The sequence below is a fragment of the Hippichthys cyanospilos genome, chromosome 13, assembly GCF_059441005.1.
Source record: "Hippichthys cyanospilos isolate Australia breed blue-spotted pipefish chromosome 13, RoL_Hcya_1.0, whole genome shotgun sequence".
Lineage (NCBI taxonomy): Eukaryota > Metazoa > Chordata > Actinopteri > Syngnathiformes > Syngnathidae > Hippichthys > Hippichthys cyanospilos.
In genome coordinates, this window is record NC_142381.1 from 8,165,660 (window position 1) to 8,187,770 (window position 22,111).

Genomic DNA, 22,111 nt, shown 5'->3' on the forward strand with positions numbered 1-22,111 from the left:
CCTCAAGGCATTTTAACGTGTGATATTTTCAGCCTGGTTTTCAGGCTAACTTAAGGTACCGAACATCACATGGGGGAACAGGACACATCTCACCACAAACACAACATCAAGACACGCACAATAACATGCTTTTTTTCGGATTAACAATATTCTAACATTTGAGTAAAAGCATTTTTATTTCGCTAAATTGTATGAATTTAATTATAAACAACTAAAGAGTATCTTTTTTCTCGATGTATTATACTTTATGAAGGTATTGAGTCTACAAAATGAAGAAATTATGTTGCGATGCTGTACACATAAGACACGTAATATTATACTTTATATCATAAAGAAGATATTTTTAGAGTATTGGTAATTTTTGCATGTCTTAGAAATAGGATTAAGGTTTTACTTTGCCAATGCATTCATGAAAATATCAACAGGCTGCATTTGACTTCACGATAAGATTGTTAGCTGAAAAAAATGTACATCCTCTATTATTAATTCCCGTCGAATGTGCATCCATGCTTGATGTGATGAAAACGGGTGCTTCCTGTTTGGCATGGCTGGATAGTCATTGACCTGCAGCACTTAGGACTATGCTGCTGACGTGACACCACACCTGTCCTAATTTACCACTTTGTTCATTCCTGATCTGAATGAAATAATGATTCAGACAGACAGCTTATTAATAGACCGAATGAAACGGGGAAAGAAGTGTCTGGATGAAAGAGGTTCTTAAACCGTTAGCAGGTGCTCAAATCAACTTGTACCATGCACAGGCTTTAGCTTCAATTTCATGCTGAAAATATGATGATTTCCACCCAAAAATAATTACCGGTTTTCTTTCAAACTTGCCGGATTAAAATAGCGCTGAGAAAAAAATGGAAGTAAATTATAGCACAAAGGCTTATATCATTATCTTTTCTGAATGCGTTTTCCCTGATGTATTTTTGGTACCTCGAGAGAAAAGTGAAAAGTCTTTAATAAGTACGAGTAAAGTCTAACTGTACATGGGTGGAGTTTTCGTTGGTTTGATATTATCACAGAAGCGCACATTTAGAAATGGGCATTTGCACTGTTGTGGGAGTGAACACAGCCTTGCTTCCCGATCAGTGGAAGAAGCACGTTGCATTCTTTTAAAAATCAGCATGACAGAGATGCACCACCTTTGACACTGTGGGTCCAAAATGGACTTCCTGTGGCATATGCAGAAGATTGCAGCATACAAAGTATATTTACTATTACGGGACTGTGAGCAGACCTTTCCACGAGTGGATGATGTAAAGTTGGCAGGGTGATCACAAACCACCGCGATGAAGTGCTCGCTTGGAAACGGTTTTGTAACAATATCATTCATATCGTTAATGTGAAATCCACAACTTAGATCTGCACTTTTAACTGGTCTAAATTATATTCTACCTTTGACATCAAAGTGTCAGGTGTGTTGGTACATGAAAAGGAATTGAATAGAACCCAGTTTGTATGAGAAATATACAGTATCATGTTACATCGGTCCTGGAACTTTTCTAAAACAGCTGACATTTTTTTTTCACCTGCGCTTGAGGACCCTACACTATTCATGGCTGGAAGTGGAAGATTGAGGGCACTCATGTCTGCAACACTCGTCTTTGCAAAGAGCTATTTGGTGTCGTTAGTGCACTCTCCTCTCACTCTTTCAGTCGTCCACCTTCTTACTCTTTTCCTCCATTTAGAGGTTTCTCACGCCACTTTAGAATGAGAATGGATGGTCGAGGGCCAGTGTGAGGTAAATGGAGAAGTACGGGTCACAGCGGTCACACAATTGTCGACCCTCCCCTTTGTCATGCTTAATTCATACATGCTTCACGATGCTGCGACACATTTTTAGCGGTGAGTACCTTCAACCGCAGTGAAACTTTTATCAATAATAGTAGGATGCTGCATTAAGCCACGGTCAGGTTTCACTGTGTGAGTCCGGAGAGACCTAAAAGCTGGTGAAAGCCTTTAGAGTGTAACAACAACATGGATTGAAATGGTGGTTCAATCAAGTCCACTGTGTTGCACGAGACAGCCAGTGTGTGAAACCTGAAAGCAATCCATCACAAGAAAGTTTAGAAAGCCTTGCGGCGTTAAAAACCATTGGATCTTTTTACTTTCCGAGAGCGAAAAGTTGACATCTAGCCCTACTACATGGAAGAATTGAATGGTAATCATTCTCCTGAAGGACAACTCACTCTGTCGCCTTCGTGTTGTTGGTAAAAAAGGGAATAGGAAAGTGTTGATCGAAATCAAAGCACAGCATTGGAAAAACATCCAGTACACATTTCCTCAATCAGTCTTTAGCTGCGTGGTTAGGCTGAGCTTCGATAGCTTGTGAGATTCTTCCCTAACCCTGTCTTTGCCATAAGACCCAAGGTTCTGACATGGAAAGTGTTTCCTCCGGGCTAAAGTGACAGATGGCTGAAAGAGTGGGAAGATGAGCTGAAGAAAAGGGCACAAACGAGATCGTATGTCAAAGCCCGGAGGATCAGAGGACAGCGTGCCAGGGATGAAAGTGAAGAGATTAACACCCAGCATGACACAGAGCAAATCCAATTTGACGAAAACAAACCAGTGAAATATATTTGTGTCATCTCTTTATACTGCGGAAAAAAACAAACCAAAAAAAAATTGTGAATTGTGCCACCGAAGGTCAAACCCGAACAATTTTTATTACCTCTTAACCAACCATGATTACTTAAAAAACATTTTTTGTTAATGAAAAGATAACATCATTTATGTTGCCATATGGTCATGAGTTATTTGCATGGAGGACATCTAAAAATAAGCTGTAAAACAAACATGATTTTCCCCATTAAAATGATATACAGCACCAAGTCTGTAACTCACAACTCTCACAAAATGAATTTACATTTGCATTAAAGCACACTCAACATTAGGCAGTGTGTTTAATTGATCTGCACCAGTGAACATTTATCGTATAAATATGCTTAAATCTTACGGAATTATTACATGGGCCCAACTTTACTAGACACTCAAAGAGTCCATTTGAGAAGATGGAAATCATAAAATAGATGTAAGCCAAAAAGTAAATCAAGTCTCTGGGGCCATTTTAATAAAGACTAACCGTTATAATGGTAATAAAGGAAAGCCTTTACTACAAGGGTGTTTTATAGTACTGCAATGACAGCCTCTATTGCAGGTCTTTCTTGATGCATTTGGAAAGTTAATTAAAAAATATATCACAATATAAATAGAAAAGTGAGGCTGAAATCTTCAAGTACGAGATATCTGCACTGCTCACTTTCTTCCACATTTACTTCATCTAAGCATGCTCTTATGAAACTTGCTTGGTCATGCTGTTCGTACGTAAGCAAATACTTTGCTGCAGAAAAGTGCTTTTTCAATGTTTTACTTATTGCGGCCAAACAGTGATGAATACCAATGACAAAAAATAAAAGATAGCCAATTTCACCTCAAAATGTTCCCTAGTTGTATGTCAAGGCCAAATAACATTGGCGCTCTAACCCACTTTAATATTGTTTGAAAAAACAAACAAACAAAAGCAATAACAGAAAAAGCATGAGATCATCCCAGAGGGAGGGGGCGTTTTGGAAGATTTTAAAATCGATGCTTTCATCTGAACACAGCAGCATTTCACATAGGGCTGAGGCAGAGGAGGCATAAAATACTGGAAGGATTAAAAGTTTGTGGGATCAATGACATATTCAGGATATACAAGCTCTTTTTAACCTAGCTAACTTCCTAAACTGTTATGATTCTAATAACATAGACTAACAAGATATTCCTTCAATAACCTTGTGGGTGACATAAAATACAATTCCAGTTATTTGGAATGAAAATGTTGTCCTAAATGTTAGAGCATTACATCGCATCCGACCTGATCCATATTGAATTGATAGAAAATAAATTGTGGACCTATTAAATAAGTATAACATACAGTGAATATAAAACATTCAACAAAGATCTACCACCAGAATAAAATGTTTACAGTCTTAAAGGTTTCATGGCAATTAAAAAGTTATTTATTTTGGTATCTAAAGTAAAGTCTGAAAAACTTCGAAGTGGCTTCAAGCGCAACATTTTTTCCCCCGCGTTTCATGTTGTTTTACTCAGCAGTGTGTTCAGATTACGGTTAATCCTCAATGTGGCAGCTCGGCTGCTGACAGGCGCTAGAGGAGTCATCATATCAACTCCATTTAAGCTTCACTGAACTAGTTTTGCAATTTAGCATCCCAAATCAGCTACATGGCTCTGATTTTTAATCCAGCATCCTACAGGGCGTACTTCTGCGGAGGAGAAAGAGACAGTGTTGTTTTCATTTCCATGGTAACCTTGGATCACTTCCTTTTGCTGTCTATAGGTGAGCATCTCAAATGCCCTCTGACAGAAAGTATGACTGCAATGTGGCCCATGATAAAAATGAGTTTGACATCCCTCTTCTAGACTATTGAATACCTGAATAGAAGCCATGCCCACTTACTTCAAAAAACAGAAAGCAAAACAAAATATGTGTGCTTGTCAATAAGTCACAGGTAGTTATGTGGTAACATGAAATAGTTACACAAAAGCTTAACCCACGCCCTTAGGGTAAATATAATATGAAAACAACTTGATACCACGATAGGTTACGCAGAAAATCACAAACTAAAAGACTTATATTTGAAATCAGAGGCCAAAAAGACAACTGTTACGGCTTGTAAACATGACTTACTGTTGGTTTTGAGGCGTGCCGGCTCACTGTTGCGGCTACCTGCCTGGTTGATAGCCTTGACGAAGAAGACGTAGCGTGTGCCACTCTGCAATCCATGCACCGTGTAGTGGTTCTGCTTGATGTTGGGCACAATCATCCAGCTGTCAGCAGAGTTGTACAAACCTGGCACACACACACACAGAAAAGAACAAACTCCCTAAGCGACAATGTTATGCTAAATTTGAAGGTTGGGCACAGCAGTTCACTTTGATTTTCAACGGGGAACTTTCACCGAGACCTGTGTTGTTTTTTCCCCCTCAAAGCACAGCAAGTCATCAAACCGTGCAAAATGTTGGTGAGCCCACGGCCTCGGGTGTTATGCAACATTTATGTGCACATACTGATCCGTCCCATTACCTCTCCATCAGGTTTAATACGCGATGCGCCCCTGCCCAGGGCTGACTTTGTTGCGCTCATTATCGTGAATCCCGAACAGTTTAACAACAGGAGACAGAGATACGACAGAGGGGATGTGTGCAGTGAGCACTGCAAGCCCGGAGGTGAATGCCTGTCATGTTCAAATGTCTGAAAACGCAGGCCAAGCTCACATGACCTCTTAAAGGTGGGGCAGAGGGTTTTCTCGTCAGCTGAACACGTCTCAGCTGAATCAATGACATGCGCCTGTGATTTACGTTTCACCACAATATTGGTCTTACTGTATTTGAACCTTAGCTTTTACCGTGTCATTCATGCATTCCATTTTGTGTCTCTATACTGCCATTTAGATGATTAAATATTGGGGGTGCCAAAGTTAAAGCATGAAATGAAAATTTTATAAAACCTTGAAACAAATATTGCAGTTCTATTAACTTCCTGTGGCATTGACTGCACAAAGACTGACAAAGATGGACGTTTAATGAGTTTTACTCTAAAACGTTGCTCTACAGTGCATTGGAGAAATAAAAAAAAATATTGCACACTTTGCAAAGCCAATCTCAAACGCCGTAATAGTTGTACTTCTAAGTGTTATCTCAGGGCAAAGCTCCATACAGAAAGTTACCTCTACAGAGCCTTGCAAAACGCTGCTAGAGAGAGGGAGAACTCAACCTATAAATGAGAAGTTTTCAGAAGTGTTTCTGTGAGAAAAATATTAGGAAAAATAGGCTTGCTTAAACTTTGTTAAATTGAATGTTTTCAGCTTCAATAGATTAAAAAGTGATTTGAAGACCATTATGGTTTTAATTGTCTCCAGTGTGGACAAGAATCAGCGTTCTGGTCCAAGGAAACAAAATGGATCAAGCAATTATTCATATAGGAGGGGTGATTTGATCTTGCTAAATTATTGGCAAGGCACAAGTGTGATATGATTAGTTTGCCAGGGATTTTCCACCTTCCTTCTATAGCCTAAAGGTACTCCAACCATTTCACCACTTGTTCTAAATGCAGTGGAGAAAGAGTTCATGTGAGCTGAGCTTGGGTAAAAAGCTAGTTGCTAGATCACACTTATGGACAATTTAGGATCTTCAATCACCAACAAAACATGTTGTTGTAATGTGAAAACTAGAATAGCAAAGAAAAGGCATGCAAGTGCTGAGAGTTGCCTCGATGTAGTTTTAAGACCACCAAAGACTCAAAACAAAGCATACGAATCTTAAAATTTACATTTTGATAATTTTCTTGAACTACAATGAGAGTTTCTGAGAGTGACTGAGCTTTGTATTGTATCGTTAAAATGAAATAACAAATTCTTGTCAGCATTCAGCGGCTTCACTTATTCCCTGTAGCTGTACGGAACTCTGGGAATAATCCTGACTTCAAACCTACTGGGACTTTATCAATTATTGACTGGGGTGGCAACAACATACATACATAAGTAATAGCGGAGAGTCTTCTTGTAAATATAAATACTTCACAGGACGCAAATAAGGCCATTAAATGTGAGACGCTTTTAAGAATGGATGAGGGAACTCCTGAGAGGAAATGATTTAGAAGCGACTGAGATGAAGAAATTCTGCTTCATTTAATAATTCCAACTTTGGCTGCTGATAGTTTTCCCACATGTATATATTACTTTACTATGGTAAAAAGGCTAACACAATAGTATGCTTTCAAATAGAAAATGTGTGGAAAATGTTTGTGCTGTTTTTGCACTAAATTGCATCCTTTTTTGCTGACTCAATTTAGGTTGTTGCAAAGCAGCTTGTTATCACGTCTTGCGTGAACAAAAGGGCTTCCTGTCATCAGCCGCACGGCTTTGTTAAACGTTGCGGCTTCAAAGTAATGCACAGCAAGAAGAAACTGGGCAACAGACAGAAAATGAACGCGTCCTAGACACATGATACGAGAGGAACACAAAGCTACCCTTGGAGACAATGACAACAACTCTTTGAAGATGCGACGCTGAGTACAAGGTCATCGTGTATATGTGGGCAACCTTATGCTTGTGTGCTAATGATTGTTGCCCCAGTCAAATGAGATTATTGCCCAGTAAAAAAGAAAATAGCAAATGACGTTGAGCATGAGAGGGTCTCGGCCTTGTTCGGCATGTAAGTCACAAATTACACACCAGAAATGTATCAAATTTAAAGTTTGGTGAATTTTGTGAGACTTTTCAGATTATTGTTGGTTTTAAACATTTTAAAATCCAGGGCATATATAAATACTAGTGTAAGCCTAGTTGCATTCAACAAATCATTTTCAGTTGTGAGTGAGAGCGGGAGACAAAATGCAGGTGCACATCAAAGCAAGAATACTAATTGTCTGCATAATCCTAATTATGAATTGGCCACACATTATTACAAAGGGACAGTTGTGCTTCTACAACTGTAGACACAAAAGATCAATCAACCCGAAGCTTTTCTAATACTAATAATGACCTGCTTTTCACCTGTAGTCACACACTGAATCAAAAGGTTTGGGTACACATTAAAGACAGCTCCCATTGGCTTTGAGTATTCCTTATTTAGAAGAAAGAAAAAAAAAGGCAGGCCATTTAAATTGAGATCGACGGCTATAGACGTCAAAGATCCATTTTAATTTGTCTGGTAGTGCATCTATTGTTATGTTCTGGTTGTGTGTTGGTTATGGTTTTGTTTACTTAGTTCATCTTTTCTTGTCCTTTCTGTCCTTCATGTTCTGGGTTTGTGTTGGTTGGGTTCTGTTTATGTTTTTAGTTCATCTTTTCTTTTTTGTGTTGGTATTGATTATGTTGTATGCATGGCAACAGTCATCCAATTGTCACAGTTATCACGATAGTGCTCAATTGGCTTATTATAATACTGTATATAAGCAATACTCAAGGGTGTCAGCTATCTTCCTTAAAAAAAAGTATTGACGAAAATTGTATTTGGTATTATTTTTCTTACTATTTTAAAAGATGAGAGTATTAAGAGGTATTGCTCGATTAAGAGTATTAAGAGAGTATCAAGAGGTATTGCTCGATGGTAACAATATGTTATCTTAGCACTCTGCATCTACTGCAGCCTGTTGACCCTGGAAGGGGGTCTCCCGCCAGATGCCTTTCCCTTCTCAAGAGTTCTTATTTTGAGTTCTTCCGTTGCCCTTCTAGGAGCTTAGTTCAGGGGATGCCATTGTGAATTAGTGATGTTCCCAGATTTTATTTATTTATTTTTTGTGAAGCCCTTTGAGACCCTGTGGCGATAAAGGGCTATCCTGCATAACTAAGTTTGATTTGAGTTGATACAAGATCCATTATAACTGGGATGGCTGTTAATGCGTTACAGTAAATGAAGCTGCGTTTAGAAAAGATCACATCCTGTAAGACTCCTTTACAATGAGATTTGTTTCAAGAGGTTCTCTCTATGTGTGATTGGCAAGTTGGCTCAATTAAAAGCACTCTTGGACATTAAGACATTGTTAATTGATAAGGTTTTCTTCATAATATATTCCATTCAAGTTCATGTTCATATTTTAATTTAAATTGTAATTACATGCAGGGGCTCTGATCTTCAACGTGGAAAAATCTTAGAACAGAGTAAAAATGCTCATTAAAATAGACACATTCTTGTTGAAAAGACACTATATGTATTTAATTAATATATGAAATGTGGTGTTGAGTAGGTTTTATGGCTATTTCTAAAATAGAAAACTGATGGAGAGCTTATGGAGACCAAAAGGACCATGCATACTAGCAAGAGAAAGTTAAAAAAGAAGAAAAAAAAAAAGAGTTCAAATGTGGGTCATTTGCAAAGTTAGAACTCAGATCAATTAATAAGCAACTCATGTAATTTTCATTACTTACATCAAAGATGTGATTTCTTTTGGAGCTGATTCAAATTATGACTGACGGTAGAGCGGGCACAATTTTTTTGACCCAGCACTAATGTTTTCCTTGAAGCTTCAAAAGATAAGTGCTCTTGAGAGAACAAGACGTACCGTAACTCCCCAAATACGCAAATGTGTATAGGTCGAACCCTCAATTGTAGGGTTAAATTCTGGTATTTTCTACGTTACAGAGTATAGGACGCATCAACAGTTTGCCGACCATGTAAAAACTATAGCAAAAGAGAATAAATCTCATCCTTGTAAATTCTTCAAATTTTCCTGTGTTTGAATCTGTAAGATATATATGTTTTGGGTTAAGTCAAGTCTATTTCAGATTTCCCACATTGTGAGTGTTCAGTTTATAGAATGCACCCATAACATTGGCCTTCATTTTTGGAAAAAAAAAATGTGCATCTTATATTTGTGGAATTATGCTATTTTGTCAAATTCATTTATGATTTATCTTTCATTTTGTGTGGCAATATTTTTTTGTGCTGTGCTTACATGACTACTCAGTTAGTTCTAATGAGTGGCCAGTCATTCCCTCTTTCGTTTGCCCCAGGAGGAGTGAGACTGAAGTCAGAAGCGAAATCAATTGTTCCTCAAATGGAAGCGTTTAGCAGTCTGAACGTTTCCAATGGTAGAAACCTAAGTGGTATGCTAGGCCTAATGGTTTCTGTCTTTCTCAATGTCTGCTGCGAATCTCTCAGGACTGTGTGGCAGCACCAGACATGAATGTCTGAATCGCAGAGTTGAAATGTATCCTGATGTTTCAAACGGGCCAGGGCACTTCACTTTCATGCTTAAATGGAGAAACGTCTGGGCTTCTCGAGAGGAAAGAGGAGAGGATGAAGGCATAAAAGCAGCAGATTAAAGCAGAGAGGTGCATTTGTTAGTGCGCGTGTGTGTATTAACGTGTATGAGCGTGTATAATTATGTAGCATAATCACGTCATACTCAGTAAGAGGTATTTTACCTCCATTACAACCATTATCCACTCTGACTTTCACATTCATTTTGTTTCATTTACTGGCAGACCAAGAATTTGTTGCTATTTGTGAAGAAACGAGAATTGATGAATTCAAAGAACAAACCCAGGATTATGAGTTTTAGTACTCTATAATATTGGTGAAACCAAATACTAAACCAAATACAGTACCTTTTTTTAAAAAAAAAAAAAAAAACCCTCTCACATGAATTGGATTCTCACAGTTAATTAACATACTACAAATATTCATGCCAATTGAGGTGCTAAAATTCTTAGAACACATTTGCAGTTTTTCCACAATTTAAAATTTTACAAGACACATTTCCCCTTTCATTTCCAATGAGGCAAAAATTACAAATATTATTTCAGTGTTAAAATGTTTCTTTCAAGGCTAATTGTCTTAAGGGTTAGTGACTTTCTCAATAATCAAGCGTTTTGTGATTCAGTTCCTGTTTCGGACTGTACATTATTAATAACTGAATACACTATGCTCGAAATGCTGAGTTTTTTTTTTTAATTTTTTTTACCAACTTGATTTAATATATATTACCAACAAATTCCATATCAAACAAAGTAGTTTAATTGAGCCATCCATTGCTGGCATTAAACATTACGGAAACCCATAATTTCTGCTTCAGATGTGCTTAAAGTGGATGAGATGAAACACTCTTGCGTTGTAGACAACCCAGGATCAACTCCAAGAGAAGATCTAGGTTACCCAAGAATAGATAATAAAATATTGAGCATAAGGCACATGACACGTGAAAAAAAATGCAGAGGTTTTCTATTTTTTTTTTTTGTTTTCTGATCTAAACAGTAACACTCTAAAATCATCACGAGCAAGATTATTGATATTCCATTGAATTTGTGTGTATGTATGTATGTGTGTGTCAGATTACTTACTGATGAAATTTGTCTGGCCAGTGTATATGGTGTACTGTAGCTCATAAGACGTGACGCTGAATTCGTCCTCAGATGTCCAGTGAACAGTGATGGTGTCATGTGACGCCGTGCACAGCTCGTCTCGGATGGACGGCGGGCTGGGTGCTGCATGTGACGGAAGTTTTAAAGTAAAAGGTTCAGTATACAGAAACATGTCATTAATGTTTTGAAAAAAAAATATGAACTCTTGGATAACAATTGTATTCCTTCTTCTATTCTTGAAGACTACATATGATTTTTTGTGGGAATACATAAGGAAATACTAGTAGTGTAAGGCCACTCTACTACATTTTCTACTATGTGGTTTTTATTTAGATATTGTTAATGACCCCATTGCATCGTCATAGCCAAGTAAAACTACTAAATAGTGAATACAAAAAATATTTGGCAGTCTTCACAATTTGTGATAAAACATACCTGTTAAATAATCAAGGCCTTCCAGAATCTTTTTCTCTCTAGAAAAGTCCAGGGCAAAGTTGTCGAAAGCTTCATTCAGATTGACATCAGGGATGAGTACCTGGGAGGAGGCTGTCGCCATGGCAACTCTGGTAATAATTTAGGATAGACAAAGAAAGCCAAATTGAAAAAGTCGAAATGTTGACAGCATCAACCAGCATTTGGCATTTAAAGGGTTGATAAAGCTCCAACTCTAAGAAACAACTACAACATACAATCTAAAACAAAAACATCCAAGGTGAAAACTCCAAAAAGTCTAGTGTGAAAAGAGTGTCAGTGAATGTGTCCATTACTCACCTTTCAGCCACATTTCGGGCAGTCTGAAGGAAGCGGGCGTGGTCGTTTTCTTTCAGGCTCTGTTCTGCCTGTGTGATGAGAGCACTGGAGCGCTCTAAACACTGACGACAATTAGCAATCTGCTGGGCCAATTTACGCAGCTTCATCACCTGGAAGACAAATGTCAGATGTCGTGATGTTTATTATCTTCCTTACGTGCTTCTCTTTATCAGAACACTATGGTCCATCACTTGAGGTCTTTGCGTGAAACTCTTGTTGCGCTGAAAGTAGCACAAGCAAAAAATAAATACAAATAAAATACAAGAACTGACAGAACCAAAGCTAGCCAAAACAGTCCTGAGAAAAATAATGATACTAGCGATACATACACATGGAATATGGTGACATTTGTCCACAAAAAAAAAACCCTCCAAGAACACACAGTACAAAAACAAGTGAGTTTTGTGCTGCTCTTGGAGACAAACATGACATGAGGACACAGACAGGCGAGGCAGGAAAGCAGAAAGAATGCAGCCCGTGGACAAAGGACCAGTGTACGGGTGAGAGGTGAGATGAACCACTTGGCTCTTCATTCTTTTGCTGACCTCTTGAATGTGTTGCATAAACAGGGTGAGGAAGAGCTCGGCATTAGCGGTCTGGTATCGAGAACCATACCAAGACTGTCTGAAAATATTTTGCTGATGCTCTTTCCTCAGTACAGTTTTTGTACTGAAAGTACAAAGTCTATATAGACAAAAATCCAATGTAACCACAATAATCTTTGGAAACTACACAAGAAAATTAGACTTGGAAAGTAAACTTGTGCAACTTGGAATTCTATCTTGTACAAAACATGCATTTGATACACAATGACATCAGGAATATGATAATAATGATAATAATAAACACTACTAATCGGATAAAGATAGCATTAACGGAATCCCCTTTCAATGACCTCAACAAATTACTCATTTAAATTTTCATTTGCTTGTGAGATTTGAATTATGCAAATAGGGAGTCTAGGGGAAACAAATCTCACAGGGTGGAGACTGGTTAAGGGCTTGCCATCAAACGTCCCAGGAGAATCAAAGCGCTACGTGATGTGCACTTCCTATGTGTGTGTTGCTTATTCTTAGAAGCTACTCTGAACTGGCAACTTAATGGAGTTGTCAATTGGCTGTTATCTTCTCTTCCGCTTCGAGCGCCATTACCTGCTGTCACTACGAACGCGATACGAGCATTTTGCTGATCACATGCAGACGTGTGGGTTCTTCAGACGCAAATTCTAAAATGTCATTCTTGAATCGTGAAACTAAACTGCAGAGCATATTTGGGAGTTATATTAATGATTGCCAGTAAGCTGTTAATTTCAGAGGCTACTGTGAAGGTACATCTGTTTTGTAGTCTGTTTATAATAAATCTAATCAAATCATTTAAGCAAATTATTATATTCATGGTGAATGAATGTTTGGAGCCGATTCATCAATGGGACAAAGCTTCGGCACATTAGGAGAACAACACTTTCAAAGTCAATTTGGTTTCATAATAAAGATTAGAAAGTAAGGCATAATGCACAAGACCGACTGAAGTGGTAATTGAAATGTTTTAATTACGACAATTATTAATTTGACATTCACACAACAAAAAGTAGCTGTGGGTAGACGTAAGAGCCTCATTCATTAAGAGACAAAAAAGGACTCCTTTTTATGTCAGGCTCATTTTATGACAATGCATTTAATCGCTTCCGTAGCCTGGAAAGTTTTACAGTTTGGCTCTCAAGAACATCAAAACATTCATAACATTGGAGAAACAAAACTGGAAGAAAAGTTCTGAGGCATCAACTTCCAACTTCTCTGACCCACTTTCCAACATTACCCCAAACTTTTTTGGTTGCCTGAATGTGAATTTGTTTCCTCTCTCCTCCCACCTGTGCATCAAAGCTTGAACAATTTGCGGCTTGAGCACGTGCAGCTTCTTATACAGCCACAAACACTCAATGGCCCAATAAAAATAATCGCTTGATTTCATATTTGAGAATTTGAGAAAAAGTTTTTAACTTTTGAATTGAGAACATTACATAAAAGGCGCACACATCAGGACACGAAAATAGAGATTAAACTTTCTCCTTCGAGAGCAACGGAGTTCTTAAGAGGAAATGACACAGAGAATAAGAGCGACTCGCTCTGCTGTACATACTGTGATCAATGCCTACATAATCCTGTTGTTCTGCTGCACAGATGAGCACTTTCTCCAAGAGAACACAAACGACAGCAGCCTCTATTTTTGAAGCCTGGCACAATTATGCGTTGTTCATAGTCCCTTGGCGACTGTCAGAACTTTTAACACTGGACTCCTTTAACAATTACTCCTGCCATCATTCATGGACTAAACATTACAACGCCAGAGAAAAAAGCCTCAGATGAAACATTTTGGATGAAATACTTCATTTTTAATGGATTTGTTTGAAAAGCTGCAAGCAAGTAAATACTTTATTATATGCATATACTGTATTTATTCATACCACCATTAAGCAACTCCCTGTCATCTAATGAAATGGTAAAATGAAAAAAAGTCTCACTAAAAAAGCAAATCACTTTTTATTGCTTTTATCTGTCCGTCAGTCTATATCTGTTAATGCTTCGTATGTACATACAGCACTATTTTTGTTTTCTTTTTTTTAAATGTATCATTGTAATTATTACAGGCATGTTATTATTAAATAAGTGTTGCCCTGCAATTGGCTGGCGACCGTTTCAGGTTGTCCCTTGCCCGCTGCCCGAAGTCAGCTACGATAGGTACCAGCAAGCCTGTGACCCTTGTGGGGATAAGCGGCTATAGAAAATGGATGGATGGAAGTGTCGATTGATGCATGCATTATGAAAAGAAACTAGTCATTTTCAACACAGAATGCTCAAAAACGTGTAAAAATAACACCCATTTCCCATTTCATTAAAATTCCTATACATCACGTTATACAATCAGTTATTGAGACTATTAACTGTGCCACTAAATTTAATCTAAAATACAAGGAACACGTGATGAGTAAAGTGATGAGACAGGATTTATCGTTTTTGTGATAGACATATTTATTCTTGTCTCCTCTCTTCATTTAAGGAGGTCATCAGTCATCTCAACTGGCATGCAAACTGTCGGGTTTTGCGTAATTATGAAATGAATGAATCATTGCCTTTTCTTCTCTGCTTAGCCCAGCCTTTCACTGCCCTCCATTTCCATCTTAGCTTGACTTCATCCATTTGTCAACATCTGTGATTATAAGAATGATGTGAAGTGCATTTTATTCATCTTAATATTTAACAAAGCACTTAACAAATCAATGGCAAAGTGTATAGTTCTGCACTGTCCTTTAGCATTCTCGAGGACAGGCAAGCTCTTTTCGTCGTCTAGTTAGACTTGATATGTTTTCTTCTAGGAATGAAAGTGTCTTGAATAAGTGCTTTTATGATCGATCGAGAATGTGTGCAGTGTAGTGTGCCCTCTCCCTTGGAAACATGGATTTGAGAATGATGTTAACTTTTCACCCTGCAAGAGTACATTAAAAAAGCTTCTGAACCACATATTTAATACGGTACTTTTTTACTGACAATTTCAAATAATATCCTGGGAATACAATGTGGATTTTATCATAATCTAGTGATTAATAGAAAAAAAAAAAAAATGTACGGCCTAGTTCTGAGCGCTCCTTACTTTGGACTCCTTGATTTTCACAGCAATGACCTGCTTTCTCTGGCGAATGATCTCCACCAGCTCATCACACTCCTCCACCAGCTTGGCTTCGTGCATGGCAGTGTTCACCTGGAGACACACATATTGAATTTTAAAATTCATTCACAGCTAGCCTAGGTAAAACAATGGGTCTGACTAACTATATAGACATCAATCCATATTAAAATTAATACAGACATCTTAAAGATCCAGAATTATTGCAAATGAGAAAATTCACAGCTGATTAGACTCTTGCCTTCGATGAAAATTCACAAGTATAAAATAAAATGAAACCAGACTTTAATTAATGGGAGCACAGCACATCAAATTTGCCTATATAATTATATACATACTTTTTTATGCTACAGAGCAAAATCATGTCACTCATTACAAATGCTAAGATTCAATTATTCATGAACAATTTTATTATTGTTTTAATAAAATATGTTAATAATTTTATAGGGATATCTAGTGCATCACACCATCTAAGTTGAATTCTTGGAAAATGTTCACCGCAAAAAAAAAATGTCATGACAGGTTTCCAGAAGAATAACTAATGTTAATGCTATATTATACTAGTCAAATTTAAAGGGAAAAAAAAGAAAAATGATGCTTTGAAAAATATTCAGTCTAGAAATGAATGTTAATATCTTATCATTTGTGTTGACATCAAAGTTATAAATAAACATTAAAAAACCCCTCTAAAATGTTAAAATGCACTAAATCCACTACATTTATATACAGTTTTGGCTTTGTTCTGTGTAGCAATCAATTACATCAATTATGATGTTTGACTTGTTACTCAACAGTGCTCATTAAAAAGCATGAGATGAAGCCTTGAAGAAATTAAAATGACAGCCTTAAGCATGAAATAACACTTCTCAGTTTGATGAAATGATCAAAAGGGCAAAGCTGTCTGTTGAATATGATGAAATAAGTCCATTTAGTCCAAAATGATCCCGATGTAGCTCATCATCGTCAGTGGAATCACTCAATAAGAAAGTATGTAATGAAAATTGTAATTCACCTCGGTTTGCAATCAGACACATCACAAGGTTGAGTTCATCTGCAGCACGGTGTAATGACATACATTCATTCTTTTTTGTTTTTTTTAACAGAAGACAGGACTGATTCACCCGCAGACAACGGCGAAATTGAATCATGTGGCCAAGAAGCTTGATAGCCTTCTCTTTTTGAGACAGTCTGTTGACAACATAAATTAAGTCAAATTGTATGTGCATTTTAATGACGTGGCGATGCCCATTCAGCCCTCAGCATGCACATTTGTCAGTGTCAGCTGCAAGACTAGCAAACTCTGCCCAATTAACCAACTGAGCAAATGCCCAAATACGTTTATGCAAGCGTCACTTCAAACGTGTGTAAGTTGTTAAAATTTCACCTCAAATTCTCAAGGGGAACTCAATGTTTTCAAAATTTCGAACTGACATATACCTTGCTTTCTGTTGGATGTGTTGATGTGAATTTGAATCTAATAGGGATTGGCTCATTTGAATTATTCAGGATACTGTGTCGGACTGATGCAGAATACGTACAGTATAGAAATACAAATGAAAAAGTAGGTTCGGAAAAAGTATCTAAAAGAAATTTTACTTGGGCAGGGTGACATCTACTGAATGAATGATGCGGCATCATTTTAGGCACAAAGTACTAATAAACTAGAGACCAATTCAAACACAAGTCAGCGTGTTTTTAGAACATTAAAATGGTGGGTTGCTAATATTTTCTAATTAATACATTGGCCACATTAAAGCTATAATCAAGCAAGGTTGAGGCAATCACTTTATCCTAAAATGGAGAAAATTGGAGCTAGTTAAAAAAAAAGATAAGACATTCTCAGAGTAATGCATGCACAATAGTAGTCATGAGGGAGGAAACAAGAAGCAAAATCCAGTTTGAAGGAGTCACAGAAATCTTTTCCTGCAGCTTTTAAACACAATAGAATACATAATGAGCCTCTCTTGGTGTATCTCCTATCATGTCGTAGCACAAAACACACTTTTGCCCCGACCTTTTCATGAATACATGAGCAGGAAGTTCCCATATTTGGCTTTTTGTCTCCTTGGCAGTACAAGCAGCAAGCATTTGTTGGCTCATCAACAATTAATGAAGCCCAAACAACAATGCATCAAATTCAGAAACGGCCAGCACATTAAACGAGCAAACAAATACAAACAAGCCAGAAAAAGAAGAAAGAGTGGAAAGGAAGCTGCTGTGATGTGTACTGACACGTCGGCTGTGTGTTTGATCGGATCTCCTGAATCATTACGAAATCCAGGTCGGCCTTTCAAACTTCTCAGATTTCTCTCTTTGCACACGTCACCCAACCAGCATCTCTTTTGTGCAAAGTCTTCCTTCCCTCTGTTTGCTCCCATAACCTCGCTGTGTAACCAATGCGCTTTGAAACAAACAAAAAAAAAGCTTCCTCCTTTTTTTTTGGCACTATTCTTTGCTCCACTGTGCATATGATAACTCTCTTTACACTCATTTATGCATTTGAAGGTTACCACTCTATATTCACATTAACACCAATACTATCCAAACTTATATCTCCTGTAAATAGGAAACTGTTTGATAAGAAAATTCCAGAGAACTTTTAGGGAGGTGCTGATGAGATGTGAATACACACATGATTGGGTTGAAGCACGTTTTTTATTTTAATTGTATTTTTTTGCACTGTCGCTTTTAGTGACAACATACAGCGATCGAAAGAAAACCAATTTAAGTTTGAAATTGATTATGAAAGCAACATTAAGTAATTATTCATAAAGTTTTTTAATGATTTTAGGTTCTTTTTGTCTACACTGAGGCACATTCCCAATCTTACTCTATTTGTATGCAGACAACGGGCAATCTCCGCATGCCGTTGGGTTTGTCTGCACTTGATGAATCACGCAGTAGTCATTTTGCATTGACCGGCTGAGCAGATGCATTCACAGACCTCAAAGTGACTTTAGTAAATAGTCTGGTCTGAATAATAAACTTCTCAGGAGGGGACAATCAAATCTCACCTGAGAGAATGGTTGTTTATTTTCAACATGACGGTTTTAATTCAAATCATGACGGTTAGTGTATGTGTGTCTGTGTGCTGTGCAATCAGTGTTTGATGGCTATGTTTAAGTTTCACACTGCTGGCTACTTTCATTTCAATCACAACACAATTCCATATAGAAAAGGTCAATAGTGACAGAACTGCCTGGGGTTTCATTTTCTGCAGGCGAGTGTGAGTTAATCGCCACAATTTTTTATTGAGTTGAGAGCAAGAAAATTGAGTTTTTAACTTTGCAACAATCAGATGATCATGATCAAATCTTCAAAAGAGGCCAAGTACTTCCAAGTCGTTCATTGCATCCTTGTGGAAGTTTACTAAATGAAGTCCGTTAGCTCAACGTTAGCTCAACAGTGATGCACAATGCTAAATGCCATGGATGTGCTAGCAAACTTAAAATTTAATATTGCTTTGTATTAATAACTGTTAGATTCACTACTGGTTCAGACCTCAACTTTCAACTTTCAAAGCTGTGCACCCACAAGTGAACCCAAATTGTCAGTGTATTGGAATGGGGTACTTGCATTAACCCAGTAAAAGAGCAGTTTCAGCTTTTAAATTAAATCTCTTCTATTATAGATGATTGGTAACAACATCACAGTGCGGTTCTTGAATAAATTGCTCAGACAGAATTTAAATTAAATTTAAATGACTTCTCAATATTTGACCAGTTGCTGGATAAGTTCATTTAAATAATGGATTAGAGTGCTGATGATTCTAAAACCACAATCCAGGAAATGACAAATTTCGAAAAATATAAAATAGAAGCTAAGGCACCACTTTTTTTTCCCAAGGAAGATTAGGTCTTTAAGATTTTTGCATGCTTTTGATGAAAAAATGTGAAGCATTGGATCATTCTAAACACTAACTAAATCCAGGTGTTGCTGCCAGACTAACACAGTTTAAAAAAAAAAAAAAGCTATGGAGTACCTCAACCTGTTGACAGATCTGGATGAGTTTTGCCATTTGGCTTTCCAGTTCACTGTTCCTCTTCACTAGGTTGGTCAAGTTGTTCTCCAAGGTTTGCTGTGGAGATGGAAGTGGAGGAAGAAGCAGACAAAAGAACATAATTCATCAACTCGAAAATAGACATCAGGTTTGTGGCTGGCCATTCTAAACAATTTTACAAAACTGATCCACCCGAGGTTGAAATTTCACATTAAGTTGGAGGAACCATCACAAAGCACACAAATACTGTAATAAGCATTAGAAATTGCAGTGATGGAGATGCGGCTTGGGATGGCTAGAAATAAAAGCAGCATGTGATTACTCTTCGTGATAACATTGTTTTCGATTGCTCTATTGTAGAAGTTCTGTATATAATATTTTTTTCAAATATCTATATTATTGTTCATGACATGTGGGTGCTACATATTATCGACCATTCTAAAACTTCGAAAATGGCAAGCTCTCGTAGACGATGCAATGTTAACACTTTAACAAGAAAAATATATCTAATGGCTCTCTGTGAATTTCAATGTTCATGAGCTCATTAACAGACGGTATAGTAAATGCACTCCCAAAGCACATGCAGCCACATAAAAATGCACATGAAAACAAGTGGAATCCCAAATAGTGTTTTGAATATAGAAAGTAAAAAAAAAAACAAAAAAAAACAGACCAACGAAACACAACAGCTGTGATAAAAACAAAACGGTAGACTGGCAGTGTGGTTTTAAGGAGTTATTGTCATGCACGTGAGGAGGAAGAAGATCTGACTGCCACCTGGTCACTGCTATGACTGTCATATCTCTGATCTCATATCTCTTACTTTATGCCGACAATAATCAGTCAGCCTCCTCATCTCAATCCTCATCCTTTATAGGTGTCAAACTTAACCCCAGCAAAAGGGATGAGTGGGTGAAGGTGGTTGGTTGGTAATGGACAGCCAGAGAACTCACCGCAGCGCTGGTCTTTGAAGCCTCCATTACCGCATCTGACATTCTGCCCGGGCTCACCTGATAAGCCTACAAACACACACGCGTACACCTGAATAAGTGTGAGCGCACACGCACTGATATGTGGGGCCAAAATATATAAAGTAAGCAAGTAAACAACCTCAAACCTGCATCTATCAGAAAAAAAGCTTTCATCCAAATCGTTAGCAAGCGCAACTTAACTGTAATTCCTTTGTCTGTTTTCTTTTTCTTCCCTCTGTTCATGTGCTGAAGTTTACTGTCAAAATGAAGCTGCTTGGATGCGTTCGGTGGAATATTATTACATAAGTAACAAGCAGTGAAGCTGCACATGACTGTTGTCCAAGGGTTATTGAAAGTCCATCAGAAGGTACTTACATGTTTTTTTGTGTACTGTACTGTATACACAATACTGTATATCACAGCTAAAATGACACTTAGTTTTAAGAACACAATACATGTACCTTGAAATGTGCCATTACATTTCTGCATTCGTTGGCTCGAGTATTATGTCAAACAGTTAACTCATTCGTTGTCAGTGGATAAGTTAACTCTTTTATAGACACTGACAGCAATACACGTCAATTTGAACTCAACTGGTGAATGAGCTAAGGAGTAGCACAATTCATATTAAAAATGAAGAATGAATAAATAAGATGAATGTGTTTTCTTAATGAAGCTTAGGTGGTGACTTTTCAAAGAAAGCGAAACAAATGAAAATATAAGAATATAATAATATAATATAAGAATGTAAATCGGTAAATCGTTTGAATGCTGAAGCCTAAATAAAATCAGGGACTGGAAAGCAAGACCCTTTAGATTGTGCGTGTCACTTTACTGTAGATTGCAGCATTGTGTATGTTATGAAACTACAGAAATAGAAATGAGATGCCCAAATTGGAAAAGCAATGGATCACAGTTCAATTGCTCAAAACACATAAGTCATAGTAAATTGCAGCGAGTATGTACAGTGGGGACATTCACTTGCCGGCCACCTTTGGGGATGCATTCTTGAAACTTGAATTTGATGAGACGGCAACAACTATGGGGACACTTGCTGACATGGAGATAGACTTGTGCCCAAAGAGACAGCTTGGCATCATCGCCTCAGACTGGCTGCAGCTTTTATTCAAAGCGTCGCTCATTTTCCAACACCCTTCCACCCATATTGTTATCAGCCTATTTACCCACATCTGTCTCTCCGCAAGACACCCTCTTGCTCCAACCTGATGGTCTGTCTTCCATTCCCTCAGTGTTATGCCGTTTCAGCCCTTATTCTGTCCGTCTTGCTACACTTACAAGTGCAGCAGTTGAAATCACATCATCTCGTATTATATAAGCACTTGGGCCAAGCCTGCTATACCACATCATTATGTTGAAGAGCTTCTTGGTCTCATGCTTATTTTCATCGATCTCTTTGAAATGAAGAAGGACATATCAGTTTGTGGATTAACAGCCACCCGAGATGTGTACCCAAACGTGTATGGAACATCAACATAAACTTTACCCTACAGAATAATAGAACGATACGAACGCCTTGGTATGTTTTTATTTTGATGTTGTTCCCGGAAGTGTGACTTGGTTCACAGACTGTTGCTTCAGGAATCGCAAGTTAACAGCGTTGCTCTGAAATCAGGGCCAATCGCTAATTAAGGGCACTAAAAAAAGGACATAATTATGCCACCGATGCAACAATGTGTGTGTTTATCGCAGCTTCTAGTGCCTAGCCTAAATTAGTTGCTAGCTGGCAATGCTCAAATGTGCCGAAAGCTGTCAGATCA

The 22,111-nt window shown here is 37.7% G+C and overlaps 1 protein-coding gene across 2 annotated transcripts in view; it reads right to left on the minus strand.

Moving 5' to 3' along the window:
- mid2 (midline 2) overlaps positions 1–22,111 on the minus strand; it is an 87,358-nt gene that overhangs the window by 9,236 nt on the left and 56,011 nt on the right. For both annotated transcript variants that reach the window (XM_088431728.1, XM_088431730.1), the window contains exons 3-9: positions 20,316–20,381; positions 19,345–19,440; positions 15,330–15,437; positions 11,646–11,794; positions 11,310–11,437; positions 10,854–10,997; positions 4,700–4,861 (exon numbers count right to left, since the gene is read on the minus strand). In XM_088431728.1, the coding sequence (XP_088287854.1) occupies positions 4,700–4,861; positions 10,854–10,997; positions 11,310–11,437; positions 11,646–11,794; positions 15,330–15,437; positions 19,345–19,440; positions 20,316–20,381 (853 nt within the window). The remainder of the gene's footprint in view (positions 1–4,699; positions 4,862–10,853; positions 10,998–11,309; positions 11,438–11,645; positions 11,795–15,329; positions 15,438–19,344; positions 19,441–20,315; positions 20,382–22,111) is intronic.